This window comes from Bubalus bubalis, chromosome 7 (assembly GCF_019923935.1).
Source record: "Bubalus bubalis isolate 160015118507 breed Murrah chromosome 7, NDDB_SH_1, whole genome shotgun sequence".
Classification (NCBI taxonomy): domain Eukaryota; kingdom Metazoa; phylum Chordata; class Mammalia; order Artiodactyla; family Bovidae; genus Bubalus; species Bubalus bubalis.
The window spans coordinates 12,002,995-12,026,906 of NC_059163.1; the positions used below are offsets into that span (position 1 = coordinate 12,002,995).

Here is a 23,912-nt window from a genome sequence, read left to right on the forward strand (position 1 = left end):
ATGGCAACCCACTCCAGTATTCTTGCTATGGACAGAGGAGCCTGGCGGGCTACGGTCCACAGGGTCGCAATGGGTCTAACACAACTGAACGACTAAGCACGCAGGCACACACTCTCATTCCTCCCAGGCTTAAAAGCTTGCCTGAGGTCACATGGCCAAGATTTGAACCTAGAACTTCTCATTACGCTTCTGGGAAACATGGGCCCATGCCTTTGATCAGAGGCTCTGCTGTGTTTGTTAATGGAGAACACTGCAGCTGAGAACAAAATTTAAGGCAGCAAGACACTTTTAAAAAGAAATCGTGGAGCTTAGACATGACAAATGTTTATTTTCTACGTAAGTCAAGTCCAGAGGTAAACAGTTCAAGGCTGTGTGGCAGCTCTGTTCCTTGAAGTTCTCCGAAACCCTGCCCCTCCTGCCTTGCTCACTCTCATCATCTAAAATAGCGATGTCTGCAGGAGGGAGGAAGGGAAGGAAAAGAAGGAACGAACAGCACACAGAAATTTTCCTCAAGAAAGTTTCCCAGAGAGTGTGAGTTGATTTTTCATCTCTTCCATCAACCAAAACTTGGACCCATGGCCAAGTGATGATAAGGACATGTAATAAGATACCCTGCTACCCATGAGGGGTTCTAACACGGAGAAGCAAGGGGAAAGGTGTGGGGGACACAACTGTCTTGGCTCTGGGTACTTAGTGATGGGAAGTTGGGATTTACCAGCCTCTTGCTTTTACCAGATATTTACGAGTGAGTTCCAGTACTTGGGCCATCCGATGCGAACAGCTGACTCACTGGAAAAGTCCCCGATGCTGGGAAAGATTGAGGGCAGAGGGGAAGAAGGTGTCAGAGGATGAGACGGCTGGATAGCATCATTGACTTAATGGACATGATCTTGGGCAAACTTCAGGAGATGGTGAGGGACTGGGAGGCCTGGCCAGCTGCAGTCCCTGGCGTGGCCAAGAGTCAGACGTGACTGGGCGACTGCACAACAACAACCCTCACCCTCTCCATGCCTCTCTCCCCTGTGTCTCTCTCTCTGAAATCTTGTGACTGAAATGAAAGCAGAAGCTCATTTTGCTTGGGGATCCCATCTGCTTAGGGAATACAGTCATCTGAAGGGCCTGTGAACTGACTTCACTTCGTAGAGAAACAGAAAGTTCGAGGACTGTGCGTTTTCCTACTTCGTCTCCTCTTCTCACACCAGAGAAGCATACTCTTCCCGGGACCAGCCCAGGATTTCCTTCTCCTGTGACCACCTCATGGTAGCAGCACTCAGATGCTCATACAGCCACCCCATCCCTGGAAAGGGGTCGTAGACCAGGCAGCAATCTTGCACCTCCAGGGGCTTAAGTTCATGGACCTGTTTATTAGTGAAAATAGTCTGAGTCTCTCTGAAGTGTTAGTCGCTCAGTCATGTCTGACTCTTTGCAACCCTGTGCACTGTGTAGCCCGCCAGGTTTCTCTGTGCATGGAATTCTCCAGGCAAGAATACCGGAGTGGGTTGCCATTCCCTTCTCCAGGGGATTTTCCCAACCCAGGGATCAAACCCGCATCTCCTGCACTGGCAGGCGGGTTCTTTACCTCTGAGCCACCTGGGATGGCCCACCTTCCACGGCATGAGAGTTGGAATATCTATGTCAGTAATTCCCAGACTTCTGAGGCCAAGAGTAAATACCACCATGGGCGCTTGTGTAAAAAGCAATTGGTCTGCTTAGGGACCCAAGTTTGCTTTCTTCTGTTTTATAAAGCAACCAAGATGCAACTGGTCAGGGGACCAAAACTTGATGGGTATATTGGACACTCTTGCCACACCTCTGTAGGCATGAGGTGTCCACGTTCAAGACCAAAGTCTGGGGCAATTGCCCCTGCCAGTAAGGAAATCCCCCTGAGTTTACATGGCACATATTCATCTTCACTTCCCTCTTAAAAATAACTTTAAGGGAAATGTTGTTTTTTGTGAAAAAAAAAAAAGAAGAAGAAGAAGAAGAAAAGAAAGACGTCTCCTTGAGGAGCACACAGAAGTCAGTCGTTCTCTGTGGCTGTGAGGTGCCAGTGGGTGGTGAGGGGTCCTCCACTGACACGGCATCACCACCACTCTTTCAGAAGGATGATGTAGAAAGCTACTGAGAAGCTTCCTCATCTTTCTAGAAAACAGCTCTCTCTCTCTCTGAGAAGCCAACCTACCTGTCAGGCCCAGGAAGACTCAAAGACCTGGAAGAATTGCGGGGGAAGTCACAAGGGTGAGGATCTGGGTCCAGCAAGAGGGAGTGCCAAAGTCAAGTTCGCTCAGCAAGGGAGAAGATCAAGTTCATCTTGAAGTTCCATCACTGGTTCCGTGTCCTGGGAGTTTCTGCAGCAGACTGGTCATTTATTGTCACTTACCATACACAGAGTTAAGGAGCAATCAGAGCCTGGGGTCTCACCACTGCCTCGGGGGAGGCAAGCACCACCGTCTGTAACTGTGTAATATACTCATTGGCTTGCTTTGTTCCTACACGCTATGGAGAAGTTGAGCAGAGTATATTAATCAGGGAGGACTAACATCTATAATGCATAAACTACAGAGCTTAGTTGTTCTGCTTCCCTGGTGGCTCAGACAGTAAAGCGTCTGCCTACAATACGGGAGACCCAGGTTCAATCCCTGGGTCGGGAAGATCTCCTGGAGAAGGAAATGGCAACCCACTCCAGTGCTCTTGCCTAGAAAAATCCCATGGATGGAAGAGCCTAGTAGGCTATAGTCCATGGGATTGCAAAGAGTCAGACACGACTGAGTGACTTCACTTTCACCTAGTAGTTTAATAAAATAAAGGTTTATTTCTTGCTCACATCACAATCCAATGGAAATTGAAGGGAATGGCAACCCACTCCAGTATTCTTGCCTAGAGAAGCCCATGGACTGAGGGGCCTGTCGGGCTACAGTCCATGGGGTCACAAAGAGTTGGACATGACTGAGTAACTAACACTCATACTTTTTCCAAAACACTCATTCAGGATTCACTCTGCTTTTTCCCAGTGGCTTCCATTATCCCCGAGGGCCTTGGGGTCCTCTGTCTCTGGCCAGCCACTGGGGCAAGAGTGAGAGATGGAAGGTCAAGTGGGATGGCCCGGAGTGGAATCTACCACACCGTCCATGTCCCAGTGGCCATAGCACCAAGCCAAGGCCACCAAGTGGAAGGCACACCAGGAACTGTGTGCCTGAGCAAATGGGGTTTGATGAGCACACAGCATTCTCACCACTGTGCCGGATGTTGAGGTAGTGAGGACCACAGCTGGAGGATGCTCCTAATTTTTACCTGATGTTGATAGTCAGAGATGGTCCCCCAGGGCAGATGACATTTAAAGTATAGTATGATGGATGATGCTTTTGAACTGTGGTGCTGGAGAAGACTCTTGAGTGTCCCTTGGACTGCAAGGAGATCAAACCCATCAATCCTAAAGGAACTCAAACTTAAATATTCACTGGAAGGACTGATGCTGAAGTTGAAGCTCCAATACTTTGGCCACCTGGTGCAAAAAGCTGACTCATCGGAAATGACCCTGATGCTGGGAAAGATTGAGGGCAGGAGGAGAAGAGGGTAAAAGAGGATGAGATGGTTAGATAGCATCACTGACTCAATGGACATGAATTTGAGCAAACTCCAGAGGATGGCGAATGATAGGGAAGCCTGGTGTGCTGCAGTCCATGGGGTCGCAGAGAGTTGGGCACGACTGAACAACAAAACTACAGTGATGGATGAGAAGGATCCAGGCCTGGGCAGAGCTGAGAAGAGAACATTCTGGACTGGCAGACAGTGCATGCAATGTGTCAGAGGCAGAGGAACTTAGCATACAGCATGGACTTGAAAAGAGGCTGTTGTGCCTGGAGTTCAGAGAAGGAAGAAACTGGAAAGAGATGAGACCAGAGACAGGGCTGTCTCTGGGCTGTGCTGGGCTGTGCTGGCCTCTGGGAGCCACAGCAGGAAATCTGGACTCTGTTTCATGGGCCATGAGTGACGGGAGCTGATTTACAGGTTCAGAACTGTGCTTTTAAAATTATATTTCCAAAACTCTGCGTTGTTCATAACACAGAGAGGTACTGAGGGTCACAGAGATAAAAGACAATCCACTCCCTTCCCTACAGAAGGACAGCGTGTGTATACAACAAAGAAGCAATCAGATGCTGCCTCTTTTTATTTAAGTGTCGTGGTGAGTGAGACAGAAAACAACAGCTCTAACGATTTAGCGAGATTAAAGTAACCTGGAGTGGTCAGAAAGGGAAGCCCCAGGAGAATCTCAAAGGACACTGAGCATTTTGGAAAACAAAACGGAGGAGGCACGGACTCCAGGTGGAATCAACACAAGCAAAGACTCAGAAGGGGCTCAGACTGCCATGCCGCTGAAAGAAAAGACTTCTCAGCTCTCCATGAAGACGTGGTTATAATGACTACGCTCAAGGAGGCCAATCTCCTAAAATGAAATGATACTAAACCTGGACTTATGGGCACTGCTGTCCTGGATCATGAAGACCAGAGAAATGCCCCAATAATTCTGTGCTCATTTGCTTCTGTCAGACCTGCTGGTGTAACGGGTGACTTTATTCACTTAATTCATGAGAGAGTGTGTGTGTGTTAGTCACTCAGTCATGTCCGACTCTCTGACCTCACTGACTGCAGCCCTCCAGGGTCCTCGGTCCATGGAATTCTCCAGGCAAGAATACTGGAGTGGGTTACCATTTCCTTCTCCAATGCATGAAAGTGAAAAGTGAAAGTGAAGTCGCTCAGTCATGTCCGACTCTTAGTGACTCCATGGACTGCAGCCTTCCAGGCTCCTCCATCCATGGGATTTTCCAGGCAAGAATACTGGAGTGGGGTGCCATTGCCTTCTCCTCATGAGAGAGTACAAATTGCTAAAGGGCTGAAAAACCTGTGGGTTTCTCTGCCCGGGATCTCAGTAGTGGGTGTAACTGTACTGGGACAGGAGGATGGTATTAGTGCCCCAGGGGGATGGCCACTGCTGGTCCCACCACCAGGATGGACGGTGGACAATGCAGACAGGATTCCACTCCTCCTGGCTCACTGTCTCAAGGAGATTCGCTTTGGCTACTTGACACTTGCCCCATGCTTGAGTCCGAGGCAAATTCCAGAGAACTGCATTTCCAATGAGCCAAAGTTTCATGAATTTACACATTATACCTTACAAAAGACTTGGGCACACTGACACAAATTCACAACTATTAATTTTGTATTTCAGTATGGGAAGAGAGGGCTTCCCAGGTGGCACTAGTGGTAAAGAACCCGCCTGCCAATACAGGAGCCATAAGGGCCGCCAGTTCGATCTCTGGGTCAGGAAGATCCCCTGGAGGAGGGCATGGCAACCCACTCCAGTAGTCTCACCTGGGGAATCCCATGGATGGAGGAGCCTGGCGGGCTAGAGTCCATAGCATCGCAGTCGTACATGACTGAAGCAAGTTAGCACATACACATGGGAAGAGAATTTAGGGTGAATGGACAAAAGTTAAAGAACACAATGAAACTGGACCAAATGGTAGCAATACATATCATACCATAGTCCTCTACGCTATTTGGACACAGGCCAGAAATTTGCCCTGAGAGTCTCATCAGCCAAAGAAGGAAGGGAAATACGCTCTTTTCTAGGACTGATGCTTTTCCTTCACTCAAAGCAAACAAAAAGCTAAGCTGTGTGCAGCTTCCAGTCCTGAGACCTGCTAGAAGCTTCTCACATATGTGCTAATAAAGAGAACATGATAAGAACATTTTCTGCCTATGGTGTTCCTAAATTCAGACTAACAGCATGAACCTATATTGCAATTTAGGAAAATTAAGTCTATGAGGAAGCAAAAAGACTGTAGGCTATGTGAACAATTCTTTGGTGGTTTTGCATAATCTGAGGGTGAAATGTGAAACATTTACCCTGACTGCACTAGATAACCTTTGGGCAATCTTTCATTGATCAAGTTCAAAGGAAGCAGTTGAGTGTTGAAGCACCCCCGGCTGAGCAATATTTATTCAACAAATGCCTATCAGGAACTCATGTGGTCCATTTGGGCCCTGCAGCTGAAGCCAGGGAGAGATGAATAAGTAGATACGGTCCCTAAGCTCAAACTAGAAGGGGATGACAGAGGATGAGATGGTTGGATGGTATCACTGACTCAATGGACATGAGTTTGGGTAAATTCCAGGAGTTGGGATGGATAGGGAGGCCTGGAATGCTGCAGTTGATGGGGTCACAAAGAGTCGGACACGACTGAGCAACTGAACTGAACTGAAGCTCAAACCATGTAGTCTGTTCAACAAAACAATATATGGATAGATAACAATGTGTGGATAGATTCCAGCAAATGCAACGTGTGTGTCAGAGGGGGAGGGGACAGCACCCCAGGTCCTTGGCTGAGATGCTGCTGAGTCATCACCTGGGTGCAACTAATTTGGGGGCCGAGTTCCTTCTAACTTTGCTTCTCTTTCAGTGGGAAGACTGACCTGCTGTAGAAACAGCCAGCCTTCTGAGTCGGGATTTGATTTCCTTTCCTCCTTTTCCAATTGCCCCTGTTAGGCAAGAGCAGCTGATGGAGCAAGAAGCGTGAAAATGTGCACTTCATTTTGAGCAATTACAGTCAAGAACAATTAACTGAAATGAGCACAAGATTTCTGGAGAAAAACAAGGGCCCAGTCTTTCCAGTGTTTTGCAATAACATTTTGCTGTTTTTGTTGGCAGGACAGTACCAGACTATTAATGAGCCTCTTCTTCTTGATGGTGTAAGTCAGCTGCTCTCTTTACCTATTTTGTCAGTCTTTGATATTTACAAAGTAAGTGGCTTTTTTCTATGTACTTGGTGAATTGTAAAACATTAAACTTTTCCAAATGGCATGATTTCCTGGCAGAGAAAAGTGCATTTCAAGTCTTGGGTAGAACACGGTATTCCTATAATACCTTGTAAATCAAATCATTGTGCTGTATGCCTGAAACTTACACAGTGATGTATGTCAATTATTTCTTGGTAAAGCTGGATAAATAAATAAATATATTGAGGCATTAATACAGAAAAAGACAAAAAAAAACACATATTTCAATTTCTCAGCTATAAAATGGAGATAAAAATAAACTCACAATGGTCATTGTGAAGACTAATTAAAGTGAAAATACCAATATATGATACTGGCAAGTGTGTGGTGAGAAAAGCACCTCCCAACACTCACAGTGAAATTTTAAATAACAAGAAATTCTTTGGAAAGCAATTTTATAAGATTAAAAAATATAAAAATATTTATTTTCTTCAATCCCATAATTCTATGGGACAAATTAAAGAATTAACCTAAAATTTGGATGAATAATTAAACACTCGTTTATGTTTTATATTTTAAATGGCAACACACTGGAATCATGTTATATATTCAATAGTAGAAAAATCATTGAATATATTATGATATATTCATATTGCTCTGTTGTTCAGCCACTCAGTCATGTCTGACTCTTTGCGACCCCATGGACTGCAGCACACCAGGCCCCCCTGTCCTTCACCATCTCCTGGAGCTTGCTCAGACTCATGTCCATTGAGTCGGTGATGCCATCCAGCTATCTTGTCCCCTGTCGTCCCCTTCTCCTCCTGCCTTCAATCTTTCCCAGCATCAGGGTCTTTTCCAATGAGTTGGATCTTCACATCAGGTGGCCAAAGTATTGGAGCTTCAGCTTCAGCATCAGTCCTTCCCATGAATATTCAGGACTGATCTCCTTTAGAATGGACTGGTTGGATCTCCTTGCAGTCCAAGGGACTCCCAAGAATCTTCTCCAGTACCACAGTTTGAAAGCATCAATTCTTCAGTGCTCAGTCTTCTTTATGGTCCATCTGTCAAGTCCACACATGCTGCTGGAAAAACCATAGCTTTGACTATACAGATCTTTGCCAGCAAAGTGATGTCTCTGCTTTTTAATATGCTATCCAGGTTTATCATAGCTTTTTTTCCAAGGAGCAAGCGTCTTTTAATTTCTTGGCTGCAGTCACCATCCGCATTGATTTTGGAGCCCAACAATATGAAATCTGACACTGTTTCCATTTTTTCCCATCTATTTGCCATGAAGTGAAGGAACTGGATGACATGATCTTCATTTTTGAATGTTGAGTTTTAACCATCTTCTATTAATAATATTTACAAAGAATTTCAATGACTAAAAGAAAATTTTAAATGTATAATGTGAAATCAGCTACCTAATATTATAAGTAATTTAATTGTTAACAATTATGTGTACATAATTTAAATAGCTTTAACATATCTATAGATGATAAATGGAATAGACAGAAATGATAGAGATAGATGTATAGATAGATGATAGATATATGAATAGATACAATTTACCTGTAAAATCTTTGGTTCTTTACTTTTTGAAAGATTTGTTTAATAATTAAATTAAAGCTATGAATTCTCACCCTAGGACACACATACACACATGCACACACAATCAATCCCAAAATATTTTATAAAGTGGAAGACTTATATATACTGAGCTTTTAGTAAGAACCCCCAATATTAACAGTAGACAGATACTAGAAAAGGTTTATGCTGTCTCGTAGAGAACACAGACTGAATAAATTGCATTCCACCTTTTGTGTTGAATGATCAGATTTGCCATGAGCCAAACTGAAGCCCAGAAAGTTTTCCAGATAGGGGTCTGGTGAGTCCCCACTGTGCTATTGCTTACCTGGAGACTAGACTCATCATATAACTAGTCTTGACTTTTACCAGACTGCTTTGATAGAGTGATGATAGAAAAAGGCATGCACTTGGAGGCTTAGGACTAGTAAGCCCTATATAAATATATATTTATAATATATGTTCTGCATTATTCTTGTTCTCTAATATATATAGAATATATATTATTTATATAACAATTAGAATAATACATATTATGCATATTAGATTATTAATATATATTATATAATAATATATAATAGTATTATATATAGCCCTGGGATTTCTTTGGAAGGAATGATGCTAAAGCTGAAACTCCAGTACTCTGGCCACCTCATGAGAAGAGTTGACTCATTGGAAACGACTCTGATGCTGGGAGGGATTGGGGGCAGGAGGAAAAGGGGACGACAGAGGATGAGATGGCTGGATGGCATCACTGACTCGATGGACGTGAGTCTGAGTGAACTCCGGGAGTTGGTGATAGACAGGGAGGCCTTGCATGCTGCGATTCATGGGGTCGCAAAGAGTCAGACACGACTGAGCAACTGAACTGAACTGAACTGAATATATATTATATATATTAGAGAATATACATATAGAGAGAGAATATACATATTAAAGAATGAGAATAATGCAGACTTAGAATTTAAATTTAAGCCTATCTAATTCTAGTTTCCTACGCTATAGTAAAATCACTTCATAGATTTTTCTGCTTATACAATGAAATAAAGTACAGAAAGCACCTAGGACATATAAACTTCTTAACAAGTGTTAGAGAGGCTTTAAAGGGAGGTGAACAAAGCATGACGGGCGGGCTTCCTTTATCTCAGACGTTCTTTAATAGTAGTTTTTATCACAGTAGCAGTCATAATAATATTTACAGCTAGGATTTATTGAGTGCTGACCATCAGGCAATATGCTCAACATTTTACATATGTTGTCTCATTAAGACACTTCTGGTAGCCTGTTTATCACCGTACTCAAAGTATAGTCACTTTTCACTTTCATGCATTGGAGAAGGAATGGCAACCCACTCCAGTGTTCTTGCCTGGAGAATCCCAGGGATGGGGGAGCCTGGTGGGCTGCCGTCTATGGGGTCGCACAGAGTCAGACATGACTGAAGTGACTTAGCAGCAGCAGCAGCAAAGTATAGTGTACTTTTACCATTTTTATTTCAGGCAGAAGAGCTCTTTTCAACATTTCTTGTAAGGCTGCTCTTGTGGTAATGAACTCCCTCAGGTGTGTTTGTCTGGGAGAGCCTTTATTTCTCCTCTATATTTGAAAGGTAACTTTGCTGGGTAGAGTATTCTTGACTGACATCTTTTATCTTTCAGTATTTTTGACTATTCCCTCAGTGATAAAGAATCCTGTAATGCAGGAGATGTGGATTCGATCCCTGGGTTGGGAACATCCCCTGGCAAAGAGAATGGCTACCCACCCACTCCAGTGTTCTTGCCTGGAGAATTCCATGGACAGAGGAGCCTGGTGGGCTATAGTCCATGGGTTCTCATGGAGTCAGACATGACTTAATGATTAAACAGCAAATTTTGAATGTATCATTCCTCTCTCCCCTGGCCTGTAGAGGTTCTCTTAGATATCTGCTGATAGCCTAATGGGAGTACATTTGTAGGTGACTACCTTTTTTCCCTGACTGCTTTTAAAACCTTTATCATTGACCTTTGACAGTTTTGATATAATGTATCTTGCAGAAGATCTTTTTGCATTATGATAATTAGGTGTTCTATGAGTTTCATGAACTTGTATATCCAGTTCGTTCCTCAGGTTTGGAAAGTTCTCAGCTATTACGTTTTTAAACAAATGCTCCCTTCTCCCTCTCTTCCCTTTTTGGCATATCCACGATTCTCATGTTGCTTCTTTCTAATGGAATCATAGTTCTTATAGAATTTTTTCATTGCTTTAAAATCTTACTTTATTCTCCTCTTCTATCTGAGAATCATTTTTAGATTTCTTTCTTTGAGCTCACTGATTCTCTCTTCCATATGGTCTGCTCTGTTTCCAATGCTTTCTAATACATTCTTCATCTCATGTATTGAGTTCTCAAGCTCCAGAATTTCCTTTTGGTTCTTTTTTAGAGTTTTAGTCTCTTCGGTAAGTATTGCTTCTGTTCACTGGTTTTACTCCTGAGCTCATTGAATTGCTTTCTGAGTTTTCTTGTAACTCTGAGTTTCTTCATGACAGCTCTTTTGAATTCTCCACCAATTAGATCATAGTCTGCTATGACTTTAAGTTTGGTTTCTGGATAATTGTTATGTTCGTGATGTGAGACTGTGTTACCATGGTTTTTCATGGTGCTTGGTGAGCTGTTCCTCTACTAGTGCCTTTGAAGTAGTAAACACCCCTCTTGTTTACGTAAAGCTTTGTTTACTTTGACTCTGAAAGATCCACACATTGGTGATTAGAGACCTGTCTTCTGATTTTCAGTACATACCGCTAAAGCACAAGTTTTTGTTTCTGTTTTTTCTTACCTCCGCTCTATTTGAGAATTGGCACTTTCCACCCTCCACTGCTTCTACCAGAGTGGTCACTGGTGCCCTTGTCATTTCTGCTTATGCCTCTGGGGTCACTGGGGGTGCCTTTCTAATGCCAGCGTCACTGCTGCCATTGACATCTTCATGTCCAGAGTTGCTTGGCACATTGGAACTGCTACCGTAGCAAGGGATGGGGAGCCAGGTAATACTGCCATGGGCAGGAGGTGACAGAGTCACAGGTACACCTGGAGATTGCTGCCCAGTCCCCTGTGCTCATGGGCACCACTGTAGCCATGACCTAGAGTCCTGTGCACCACCCCCGCTGGTGGTACCAGGCTTTCTGGGGTTCAGGATCAGGGGCACTACTTCTACTCTTCCCCTAGTTCTACCCACTCTATATATTCCAATCTAGCCTTCTTCAGATGAACAAACATGTGGGTATCTCTGGAGTCCCAGTGTCTTGGGCAGAGGAACCTTTGTTGAGTTCAGTTCAGTTCAGTCATGTCCGACTCTTTGAGACCCCATGGACTGCAGCACGCAGGCTTCCCTGTCCATCACCAACTCCCAGAGCTTGCTCAAACTCATGTCCATAGAGTCGGTGATGCCATCCAACCATCCCATCCTCTGTCATCCCCTTCTCCTCCTGCCCTCAATCTTTCCCAGCATCAGGATCTTGAAGGAGTCAGTTCCTCACATCAGGTAGCCAAAGTATTGGAGTTTCAGCTTCAGCATCAGTCCTTCAATGAATATTCAGGATTGATCTCCTTTAGAATGGACTGGTTGGATCTCCTTGCAGTCCAAGGGACTCTCATGAGTCTTCTCCAACACCAAAGTTCAAAAGCATCAATTCTTTGTTGAGTTATGGATGTCTTAATTGCTGTAGATTGAAGGGGAGAGACAAACGGAGTGTCTCACACCACCATGATGGTTTCTAAAGATATCGTTACAATTCTGCCACCATGAGAGGTTAACTCCCCTAGACTCCAGACTCTTAAATCTTTAACTCACAGCCAAGGGAATCTCCATTACTCCCCTGGCCAGCACTGTAGCCTATAATTTTTGTCATTGTTGTACCTCCCGTTGACTCACTGAAATGTCCCCTCCTTAGGAAAGGAATTCTATGGCAGTCCTGAATAGAGCAAAAGGCCACACAGGTGATGACTATGAAGACCCTGAGCTTCACATGGGAGAAGACTGGCAATCAGTGAAAATCTTACCAGCCAGGCCTATTAAGGAATCTGAATATGCAGGTAATGTTTAGGGCCTGAAATCTGAAAATCGCATGCCCATGCTGCAATATTGTAGAGTGACTAAAGATGCAGGTTCTGAATTAGCAACTCTAGGTTAAAATCCTGCTTCCACAGCTTATTAGCTGTGTGTCCTGAAACAAGCACCTGAAAACCATTTTCTATATTTGAAGATAGGGTTCAAGATATCTGAAGATAGTGCTTACTCCACGTAATCCAGGTAGTTACATGAAAGATGCATGTTGAGTTCTCAGAGGAGGACTCGGTGCAGAGTCAGAGCTCTATGACTATTTATTATTATCATGATGGCTTCCCTGGTGGCTCAGATGATAAAGAATCCACCTGAAATGTGGGAGACCTAGGTTCGATCCCTGGGTTGGGAAGGTCCCCTGGAGGAGGGCATGGCAACCCACTCCACTCTTCTTGCCTAGAGGATCCCCATGATGATATCTTGAGTCTGAGAGACAACTGATGAATATGACAGAAGATCGACAAGCAGAGATGTGGGCAACATCCCTGTTAAGACAGAGTTGCAGGGAAGAGAGCAGAACAAAAGGGGAGACTTAATATGGCTGATTTGTCTTGCTCATAGCCAGCATATAAGTAGTACAAAAGCATGGCAGCAAAGCCAGGCTTTGAAGAGAAAGAAAACCTTAATATACACCATCTTTTCTTCTTTGCAACTGGGGCATCTTACACAGCTTCAACAAGGTCTCTGAACCTTAAATAAAGCAAAGTGTTGTGAGGGAAAAGAGGAAGTATTTGTGACTTGAGAGCCTGACCTACTGAAATGAATCTACAGAAGTCCCTTTGAGGACAATCACCTTGTAAATAATAATGATATTCCTTTGTTCATCCACTCAGTATGCATTAATTAATATCTATTGTATGCCAGTTATCATGTTAGCATTGATCAAGAGATATAAAGGTAAGTATGATAGAATAAGTTTGGTATATAATGTATATAAGTATGTTAATTATATAGCTGCTGTTGTTGTTCAGTCACTCAGTCATGTCTCACTCTTTGCAATCCCATGAACTATAGCCTGCCAGGCTCCTCTGTCCATGGGATTCTCCAGGCAAGAATACTGGAGTGGGTTGCCATTTCCTTCTCCAGGGGATCTTCCTGGACCAGAGATCTAACCCATGTCTCCTGCATTGGCAGGTGGATTCTTTACCACAAATCCACCAAGGAAGCACAAGTATATAGAAATATATGTTAAATATAAAATATGTATGTTAAGTATGTAATGTGGGCTTCCCTGGTAGCTCAGCTGGTAAAGAATCCACCTGCAAAGCAGGAGACCCTGGTACTATTCCTAGGTTGGGAAGATCCCCCGGCGAAGGGATAGGCTACTCAATCCAGTATTCATGGGCTTCCCTGGTGGCTCAGATGGTAAAGAATCTGCCTGCAAAGTGAGAGACCTGGGTTCAATCCCTGGGTTGGGAAGATCCCCTGGAGGAGGGCATAGCAACCCACTTCACTATTCTTGCCTGGAGAACCCCAATGGACAGAGGAACCTGACAGGCTACAGTTCATGAGGTCACAAAGAGTCAGACATGACTGAGTGACTAAGCACACACAAGTGTGTAACATAGAAAAGAGATCCAGGGTGGTGTGCAGGCGGGTGGGGTCTAGGAAGATTTCTGAAGGGCATGACACAGTCCAAGCCTTGAAGGATGAGTAGAATTTCCCAGGTGGATAAGAGAATGAAGAAGGTTCAGGTCCAGACTTTGGCATTTATGTATATGGACCAAGAGAAGTGATTTCTCCTCTTTGAGCCTCAGCCTCTTCGTCTGTTAAGTGGAAGTAGAATTACAAGCTCATGCCTATATTGTGTGGAGAAGGCAATGGCAACCCACTCCAGTACTCTTGCCTGGGAAATCCCATGGATGGAGGAGCCTGGTAGGCTACAGTCCATGGGGTCGCTAAGAGTCAGACACGACTAAGCGACTTCACTTTCACTTTTCACTTAATGCACTGGAGAAGGAAATGGCAACCCACTCCAGTGTTCTTGCCTGGAGAATCCCAGGGACGGGAGCCTGGTGGGCTGCAGTCCATGGGGTCGCACAGAGTCGGACATGATCGCCGTGACTTAGCAGCAGCAGCAGCAGCCTATATCGTGATGGTTCATTAAGTTTATAGATGTGCAAATATTTTGTTCATTACAGTGTGCAGAGTCATGTAAAGTATGACTTTAAATTTTTTTCTTTCTTCACAGATACACGCTATTTCAAGGGTATGATGGACACACCCCTGTCATTAGATTCCAAGACCTCTCTCCCAACGGACAGGCTAACCTGGATGAAGCTGGAAGAAGTAAGTAAAAGCTTGACTGCATGAACCAAACACATGGAGGGCACTGCCTAGCATCCAAGAGCTTTACCGTCTCTCATTTCCAAGGCATCTTGTTGGAATGCCTTGGTGGTGAGCAGGTCAAGCTCAGTGAGGTGCAGGGTGATTCAGCTGGAGGGATCGTGGTCCTTAGAATAGGTAAGTAGAAGGAAAGAGAACTAACATTTGTGGAAGATTTTCTGTGAGCCAGACATCAGGCTAAGGACTTTCACCTGCGTCTCACTTAATACTCATCCTGTTCTCTAGGAGCAGAATTTAAACTCAAATCTCTTTGATAATAACATATCATTTTGTCCAGATTTAGGCCCAATGATTCCAACTGCTAATGGTATGGTAATAAGTCCAGTCAGTCCTCCATATCTGTCAGTTCCCCATCTGTAGATTCAATCGAGGATTAAAAAGAAAAAAACATTCCATTAAATTCCAAGAAGCAAAACTTGAATTTACCATATGCCAGCAACTATTTACATAGCATTGACATTGTATTAGGTATTACAAGTAATCTAGAGATAATTCAACCAACCAAGGATTTTGTAGTTCCTTAGTATGTACTTGATACTGAGTATCTGTGTATAAGCGGACCCACACAGTTCAAACCCATGCCGTTGAGGCTTTCACTGTATATAGAAGGATATGCATAGGTTATTTACAAATACTCTGTAATTGCATATGAAGGACTTGAGCATCCACAGATTTGGGTATTCAAGGGGCACGCTGGAAGTAATCCCTGGCAGATATGAAGGGACAACTGTAGGTCAACCTCTCTGAACCTCTTTCTTTGTAAACCCAGTAGCCAAACAGGAGTAACAATCTCTGCCATGCTTACTTCAAAAAGCTGTTGAAAATATCTTGTAAATGTAAGTGCTCTAAACACATATAGTATTTTGTTTTTAATAACATTGCACAAAATACATATTAATCATCCCTGAGGTTGCAAGGCTATCAGTCATAACATTTGGGTAAATTTCATGTCAGTGTTTTCTGTGCTAATGTATTTCATGCAACGAAGTCTTTGTTGTATAGTATATACTGGTTTTCCTTCCTTTGCACATTGTTTCAGTCATACAACTATGTCCCATGTCATAAAACAAGCATCAATAAGCATAATCTTTACAGATACTTCACTCCTCATATAAGATTTTTAATTATTTTATTTAACCATTGAGTGAAAACATTTTAAAGGCTTTCGGCACATATTGTGAAATTGGTCCCTGAAAAATCATTTAAATTTACTGCCCACCCCCGCCCCGCCCCCCGCAGAAGCCCTGTATTAGAATTTCCACCTCATAGAATTCTCTCCAAAACTGTGCGTTATTTTTTTAATTATAAATTTTAAAAAAGAGAAAGAGACTTTGCTGTTCCTTCTTTAAAATTTGTTTCACATTTATTAGTGACTGTGAACACACTTAAATATTTATAACACATTCATCCTTGTGCATTATCTATGTAAATGGTTTACTCGTTTAACTAGAGGGTTTCTTTTAAATATTGACAAGAAAAGGAAACTACAATTTTTACCAAGCCATTCACACAGAACACAGCCAATAGAGATTGGGAGAGCAAGATAAGGGATGAAATATTGAACACTTCCTCTTTACACAGATACTAAGCTAAACATTTTAATCATTCACTCAACAAATTCATTCAAGAAACATATGTTGGGTGCCTGCCATGGACCAGACATAATTATCCACTCTAGTATGTGGCAGTAAACCACCAAGGCCCTGCTCTCATGAAACTGACATGTAGTGGGTGGAGACCTATGATATGTAAATGGATAAAGAATAGATACAAAGACGATATATCAAGTGATGAGCTTTGAAAATAGAATGAAAGCAAGGCAGTCAGGAAAGGTCTTTCTGAGGAAAGATGGGAATAAATGAATGAATCAATGACATTTAATCCTTAAAATAACCTTGCAAGATGAATGTTATAAGTCTCATTTTAATGGCTCCAACTTTTTGAGCTCTGCTTCTTTGGGCCAGTTACTTACCTTCTCTGAGCCTTTACAGTCTAAACTATACAATCTCGTAGCTTTCATGATAATCCACACAGAGCACAGTGCCGGGCACAGAGCAGTCAGCTACCAGATGACACCTCCATGAGCACAGGGCCGATTTTAGGCCCAGCATCTAGCACAGTGCTTTATGTCAAAGGTTCTCAGTACATACTGCTCACATGGATGGAAGAGCTTCCAGGCGGCACTAGTAAAGAGCCTGCCTACCACTGAGGAGACACAAGATACTCAGGTCCAATCCCTTGGTCTGGAAAATCCCCTGGAGGAGGACATGGCAACCCACTCCAGTCTTCTTGCCTGGAGAATCCCGTGGACAGAGGAGCCTGGTGGACTACAGTCCATGGGGGTCACACAGAGTCGGACATGACTGAAATGACTCAGCACAGCACACAGCATGTGAATGGAAATGGACAAACAAACTCAGTGCTTTGAACTGAAATTGGAAATATGACTAGCTTGAAATATGAAGGCTTCCTTGGTGGCGCAGCTGGTAAAAAGAATCCACCTGCAATGGAGGAGACCCAGGTTTGATCCCTGGGTCAGGAAGGTCCCCAGAGAAGGAAATGGTAACCCACTCCAATATTCTTGCCTGGGAAGTCCCATGCACAGCAGAGCCTGGCAGGCTCTAGTCCATGGGGTCGCAAAGAGTCAGACACAACTTAGCAACTAAATCACCTCCACAGCTTGAAATATTAATAGGAAAAGAAACCCAGCCTTCTTTCCCCCATTTGATTTCTTTCTTTTAATGGGATATAGTTGTTTTACAACACTGTGTTAGTTTCTGCTATACAGCTAAGTGAATCAGCTCTATGTACACACATATCCCTCCCCCTCCCCACTCCAATCCCACCAATCTAAATGTTACCACAGAGCACCAAACTGCGACTCTCTTGCACTGCTGGTGGGAATGTAAATCGTTACAGCCACTATGCAGAACAGTAAGGATTTTTCTTGAAAAACTAAAAATAGAACTACTGTATGACCCAGAAATTCCACTACGGGGCTTATATCCTGTTGTAGCTGTTCAGCAGCTCAGTCGTGTCTGACTCTAACCCTTGGACGGCAGCACGCCAGCCCTCCCTGTCCATCACCAACTCCCGGAGTTCACCCAAACTCATGTCCATCGAGTCGGTGATGCCATCCAGCCATCTCATTCTCTGTCGTCCCCTTCTCCTCCTGCCCCCAATCCCTCCCAGCATCAAGGTCTTTTCCAATGAGTCAACTCTTCGCATGAGGTGGCCAAAGTATTGGAGTTTCAGCTTCAACATCAGTCCTTCCAATGAACACCCAAGACTGATCTCCTTTAGGATGGACTGGTTGGATCGCCTTGCAGTCCAAGAGACTCTCAAGAGTCTTCTCCAACACCACAGTTCAAAAGCATCAATTCTTCAGCGCTCACCTTTCTTTCTAGTCTAACTCTCACATCCATACATGTGAATACTTGCAATTATCTCCGAGATGTACAACTGGGGCAGGCCCCAACAGAGCGCTGTTAGACAGGGAAGAGGGCATTTCAGGAGCTTCACCTCTAAAGCACGAAACATATTGAGGGAACAATAGGAATTTCAGAGTCACTGGGCCAGAGGCTAAAGTCACAAGTTCTTGTCTGGTTACAAAAAGTAGAAAATTCTGACCTAAAAAGTTAAGCTTTTCTTTCCCTAAAAACCACTGATAATTCCTCTTTGCGCAGAAGTAAACTTTCATGAGAAGAATGCTTTCTTAAAAGATGATAATTCTCATTTGATTTTTCTTAAATGACTATGCCAGAATTTAAGTCTCCATTCTTATTACTTTATATCCTTTCATATTATCTTTGTAGTTTTTTTGTTATAAATTTCTTCTTTTAGCTAGGTCACTTTACAAGAGGAACTAAAATTTCAACATATTAAATCAAGTGAAATCTTGTGAGAAATAGGAGGTGGGAGATGAGCACAATTTTGGCCAGGAGGCAAGTTGTCTTATAAATTAATTTAATAAGGACTTGGCCTCAATTCAAATAAAAAAGGGAGTTTTGCTTTTATAAGCAATGTTTGAAAAATACAGTTTTTATGGTAAGCAGACTTTTTTTTTATTATAACCTCATTCTCAGGAGTTAATTCCAATTAGTTTTGCACATTTATGTGGTGATTAAACTATCTATGAATTGGATCTTCAACAGTCCTTACAGGAACTTGTTCTTATGTTGATTCCTTAGACTGATTGCATGCATGCATGCTATGTCGCTTCAGTTGTGTCTAATTCTTTGCAACCCTGTGGACTGTAGCCCACCAGCCTCCTCTGTCCAAGGAATTCTCTAGTTATGAATACTGGAGTGGGTTGCCATGCCCTTCTCTGATTCTTCCTGACTCAGGGATCAGACCTGAGTCTATAATTATGTCTCCTGCATTGGCACACAGGTTCTTTGCCACTAACACCGTCTGGGAAGCCCCGTTAGACTGGTCACAACGATCTTAAAGCACTAAACCATTGTCCATCTTTTCATTTATTGAGCACTTGCTGTGTACAAAGCACTATGCTCAACAATGGGGATTTAAAAAAGGGGGGGGGAGGGGAGCCAGTGTCCACAGTCTAATGGAGGAGGCAGTGACCCAAATTGGCAGTTTTGAAATAATAATACAAGGTGTTAAGACTGAGGTGACACAGATACAAAGAGCAGGGAGCTGCATCACTCAGACCAAGCAGAGGCTTTTGAGAAGTCTTTTGCAGGAAGCGATGCAAAGCAGTCTTCTACCAATAACACATTGCATTGTTATCGGTGGTTCTCTCCTCGGAACAGTTTGCCCCCTAGTGGATATTTACAATGACTGGCGACATTTTTGATTGTTAAGACTTGGGGAACGCTGCTGACATCTAGTGGGCAGAGGGCAGGGTTGCCGCTAAGTACGCTGTAAACGCACAGGGCAGCCTCCCACAGCAAACTGCCCGGCCCCAACTCTCAATGGTGCCGAGGTTGAAAAACTTCTGTTATAATGAAACCTGTGTTATAATATGCTGTAAACTCAGAACTGCATCCATATGATTCCACCTTTTGCATCTAACCTCTTATTCTTCTTTGTTCCCGCATAATCTAGCATTGTTACAGGTATGTAGTAGACATTAAAAAAGCTGTATTTGATAGAAAATGAGAATAGCCCTGGAGAGGGGCATAAAATACTTCTAGGCCTGGGATCCTATGCCAATACTGTCAAAGTGTTGGTCCCTCTGGAGAAGACGCAGCCAAAAAACTCTCGTGCAAAAGAGCCAAATGGATCCAAATGTCCAAAGACACAAAATGGAACATGGCCAGCTACAACTAGGGATTATCGTCCTAAGTGAAGTAACTCAGAAAGAGAAAGAAAAACACCATATGATATCACTTGTACGTGGAATCTAAAACAGGACACAAATGAACCTATCTACAAAACAGAAATAGACTCACGGACGCAGAGATCAGACTTGTGGTTGCCAAGGGGGGTGGGGAGAGAGAGGGATGGACTGGGAGTTTGGGGTTGGTAGATGCAAGCTATTACATTTAGAATGGATCAACAACAAGGTCCTAATGTACAGCACAGGGAAATATATTCAACATCCTGTTATAAGGACTTCCCTAGTGGCTCAGATGGTAAAGTGTGTGCCTACAATGTGGGAGACCCGGGTTCAATCCCTGGGTCAGGAAGATCTCCTGGAGAAGGAAATGGCAACCCACTCAAGTACTCTTGCCTGGAAAATCCCATGGACGGAGGAGCCTGGTAGACTACAGTCCATGGGGTCACAAAGAGTCAGACATGACTGAGTGACCTCATTTTCTTTCCTGTTATAAACCATAATGGAAAAGAATATTAAAACAGAATGCATATAGGTGTATAACTGAGTCTTTGCCATACAGCAGAGATTGGCACAACATTGTAAATTACCTATTGTTGTTGTTGTTCAGTCGCTCAGTCGTGTCCAACTTTTTGTGACCCCATGGACTGCAGCACACCAGGTTTCCCGGTCCTTCACCATTTCCCAGAGTTTGCCCAATCCATGTCCGTTGAATTGGTGATGCCATCCAACCATCTCATCCTCTGTCACCCCCTTCTCCTCCTGCCCTCAATCTTTCCCAGCATCAGGGTTTTTTCCAGTGAGTCGGCACTTTGCATCAGTTGGCCAAAGTATCGGAGCTTCAGCTTCAGCATCAGTCCTTCCAATGAGTATTCAGGGTTGATATCCTTTAGGATTGATACTTCATTTAAAAATTAATTTTTAAAAATAGAATTTGGCCAGCAAAGGGGAGAAGAGCAGGCACTAAGGAAGCCTGATCCCTAACACCCTAATCATGCGGGGCCCAGCAAGACAGAGACCATGGAGACTCTCCCCTGCTCCAGGCTAGCAATAGGAGGTGGGAAGAGCATTGGGAGAGACCCTCTCTCTTGGGCAGGTGCACAGGGAAGATTGAAAGCTGAGGATGCAACAAGAACTTGACAAAAACCCTCCAGCACACCAGCTTCCGTGGGGTCTCCCTGGAGGAACTGAAAGCTGAGGGTGTGACGAAGGAAGCCACAGCAATAACAAAACCTAAACCATACCTGATGCTTTACTATATTGACCAGTAGAAGAGCCACATCACATGTAGGCAGAATTATGTGGTCCAGAGTTCCACAGAGGAAAAGAGGTGGACTTTGACCATCAAGACCTAACAGGTAACAGGGGATTCAATGACCTCCCTCCCCTTCACCTTGACCACCTCAACTTGGCACCAATAAAGTATACTGCAAAAACTCTATATTAGTCAGGGTTCTCTAGAAGTACAAGCAATAGGTAGATAGATAATAGATAGATAGACAGATAGAGATAGATATTAATAGATAGATGTGTGTATACTCAATCATGTCAGACTCTTTGTGACTTTCTGGACTGTATCCCACAAGCATTCTCTGTCCATGGGATTTCCCAGGCAAGAATGCTAGAACAAGTTGCTATTTCCTTCCCCAGGGTATCTTCCCACCCAGGGAGCGAGCCCCCATCTCCTGTGTCTCCTGCATTGCAAGTGGGTTCTTTACCACTGAGACACCTGGAAAGCCCCCAATAGATTGATAAAATAGATACACAGATGGATAGATAGATAGCATAGAAAGCTTGAGACACATAGGCATATAGTATACATATAAATAAATTAGTAATTATGGAGGCTCAAGTTCCACAATCTGCCATCTGAAAGCTGAAGACCAGGAATGCCGGGGGCCTCTAACTTCCAGCTCAAGTCCAAAGGCACAAGCACCAAGAGAACCAGTGATGTAAATCTCAGTCATCAAGGGCAGGAGAAGAGCAACGACCCGAGTCAACAGTCAGGCAGAGAGAGCAAATTCTCCTTTCCCCTCCCTTTTTATTTTATTCATGCCCTCCCTGGACTGAAAGATGCCCTCTGGCTTTGCAGAAGGCAATCGGCCTTACTCAGTCCGCTGATCCAAATTATAATCTCATCCAGAATCACTTCCGCAGACACACCCAGAAATAAGGTTTCACCAAATATCTGGATACCCTGTGACCCTGTCAATTTGACACATAAAAATAAACATCATAGACCCCAATACTGACCTAGGCTTAAAGGCTTTCCAAGGCATTGGGCATCATTAGTAGGTCTCCCTCACCTTCTTCAGGATTCCCTGTAGCTCAAATGGTAAAGAATGTGCCTGCAGTGCAGGAGACCTGGGTTCAATCCCCTGTTCAGGAAGATCCTCTAGAGAAGAGAATGGCAACCCACCCCAGTATTCTTGCCTGGAGAATCCCATGGACAGAGGAGCCTGGCAGGCTACAGTCCGTGGGGTCACAAAGAGTCAGACAAGATTGAGCTACTAACACCCAGCACCTCCTTCACCCTCATATCTAAAGATTAAACAGCAAGCCCTTAATAGTTCAACTCTGCCTTTAGCTTTTTTAAGTGGTGATTTCTCTTTTTATTATGTGGGCCATTTTTTTTTTAGTCTTTATTGCGTTTGTTACGGTATTGCTTCTGTGTTATGGCCATGAGGCATGTGAGATCTGAGCTCCTCTACCAGGGATCAAACCCACACCCCCTGCATTGGAAGACAGAGTCTTGACCACTGGACCACCAGGGAAGTCCTATCAATGCCTTTAATACAATTAACAATGACAGCTAACAATTCTTCAGCTTGATTGGTGTTATTTCCTGTTCTAGGCACATAGCCTATCTCTTGTAGTTCTGCCATCCCTGTGAAGTGTCAGTTCTTCTATTACCCCCATTTCACAGCTGAGGAAACTGAGGTTTAGAAAGTTAAATGACTGGCCACCTTCTCATAGCCAGCACATGATAAAGGTGAAATCCCAACAAGGGCATTTACACGAGGCTACACTTTGATCTGCCTGCTCAATCCCTTTCATGGACTTGATCATGTATATTGATCTTCACAATAACTCAATGACATGAATTGACATGAACAAAATTTTCCCTATTAAAAAAGATGGAAAACAAATCTAAGGCTCATAATATGGTAAATGCCTTTCCAAAGTTTCACAGCAATAAGAGGCAGGATTGATTCTCAAACCAAATATTTTTTATGCCGAATTACCACCTGAGGCCCCTACGCTCGTCACTGGCATGGTGGTATTTACACACGTTGAATAGTTGCCAACAATACACACAGGGTGATCTGTTAGAATGATGAGTCCTGGACTCATAACCTAAGGGATCTAACCATACCGAGTGGCAGGTCATGAAATGGAATAGTCACAATTTAAGAGATAATTGTAATGCATTGTCTTCTACAGGTGGAAAAACCCATTTCCAAGGATATCAGAAAACAACATGTTAAAGGTAAAGTCAAATCACAAAGTTTGAAATATATCTGTATATTTTTAGATTTTTCTGAACAAGGTTATCTATTAAATTAACCTTCATCTAATAAGGTTTTCTAATTTTGGAAAGACTCTCTCACATCTTATGCCTTTTTATCACCTTACCTTATTAATGAGGAAGTTGACTGTGAAAAGTCATATTCCATGTTGTACAATCTGGAAAGAAATTGTTTTGAAACATATATTTCTTGCCTCAAATACATAGCTAAGTTATTCCTCTAAGCATACCCTTGTAAATTGAAAGATAGACATCTAATTTTAAAATGTTTGATTAATTAATATGAAAACAG

At 43.3% G+C, this 23,912-nt stretch overlaps 1 protein-coding gene across 2 annotated transcripts in view; it reads left to right on the top strand.

Moving 5' to 3' along the window:
• Positions 1–23,912, top strand: part of CLNK (cytokine dependent hematopoietic cell linker) — a 202,924-nt gene that overhangs the window by 110,006 nt on the left and 69,006 nt on the right. For both annotated transcript variants that reach the window (XM_006077343.4, XM_006077344.4), the window contains exons 5-8: positions 6,710–6,750; positions 12,277–12,418; positions 14,638–14,735; positions 23,536–23,581. In XM_006077343.4, coding sequence (XP_006077405.3) covers positions 6,710–6,750; positions 12,277–12,418; positions 14,638–14,735; positions 23,536–23,581 — 327 coding nt within the window. The remainder of the gene's footprint in view (positions 1–6,709; positions 6,751–12,276; positions 12,419–14,637; positions 14,736–23,535; positions 23,582–23,912) is intronic.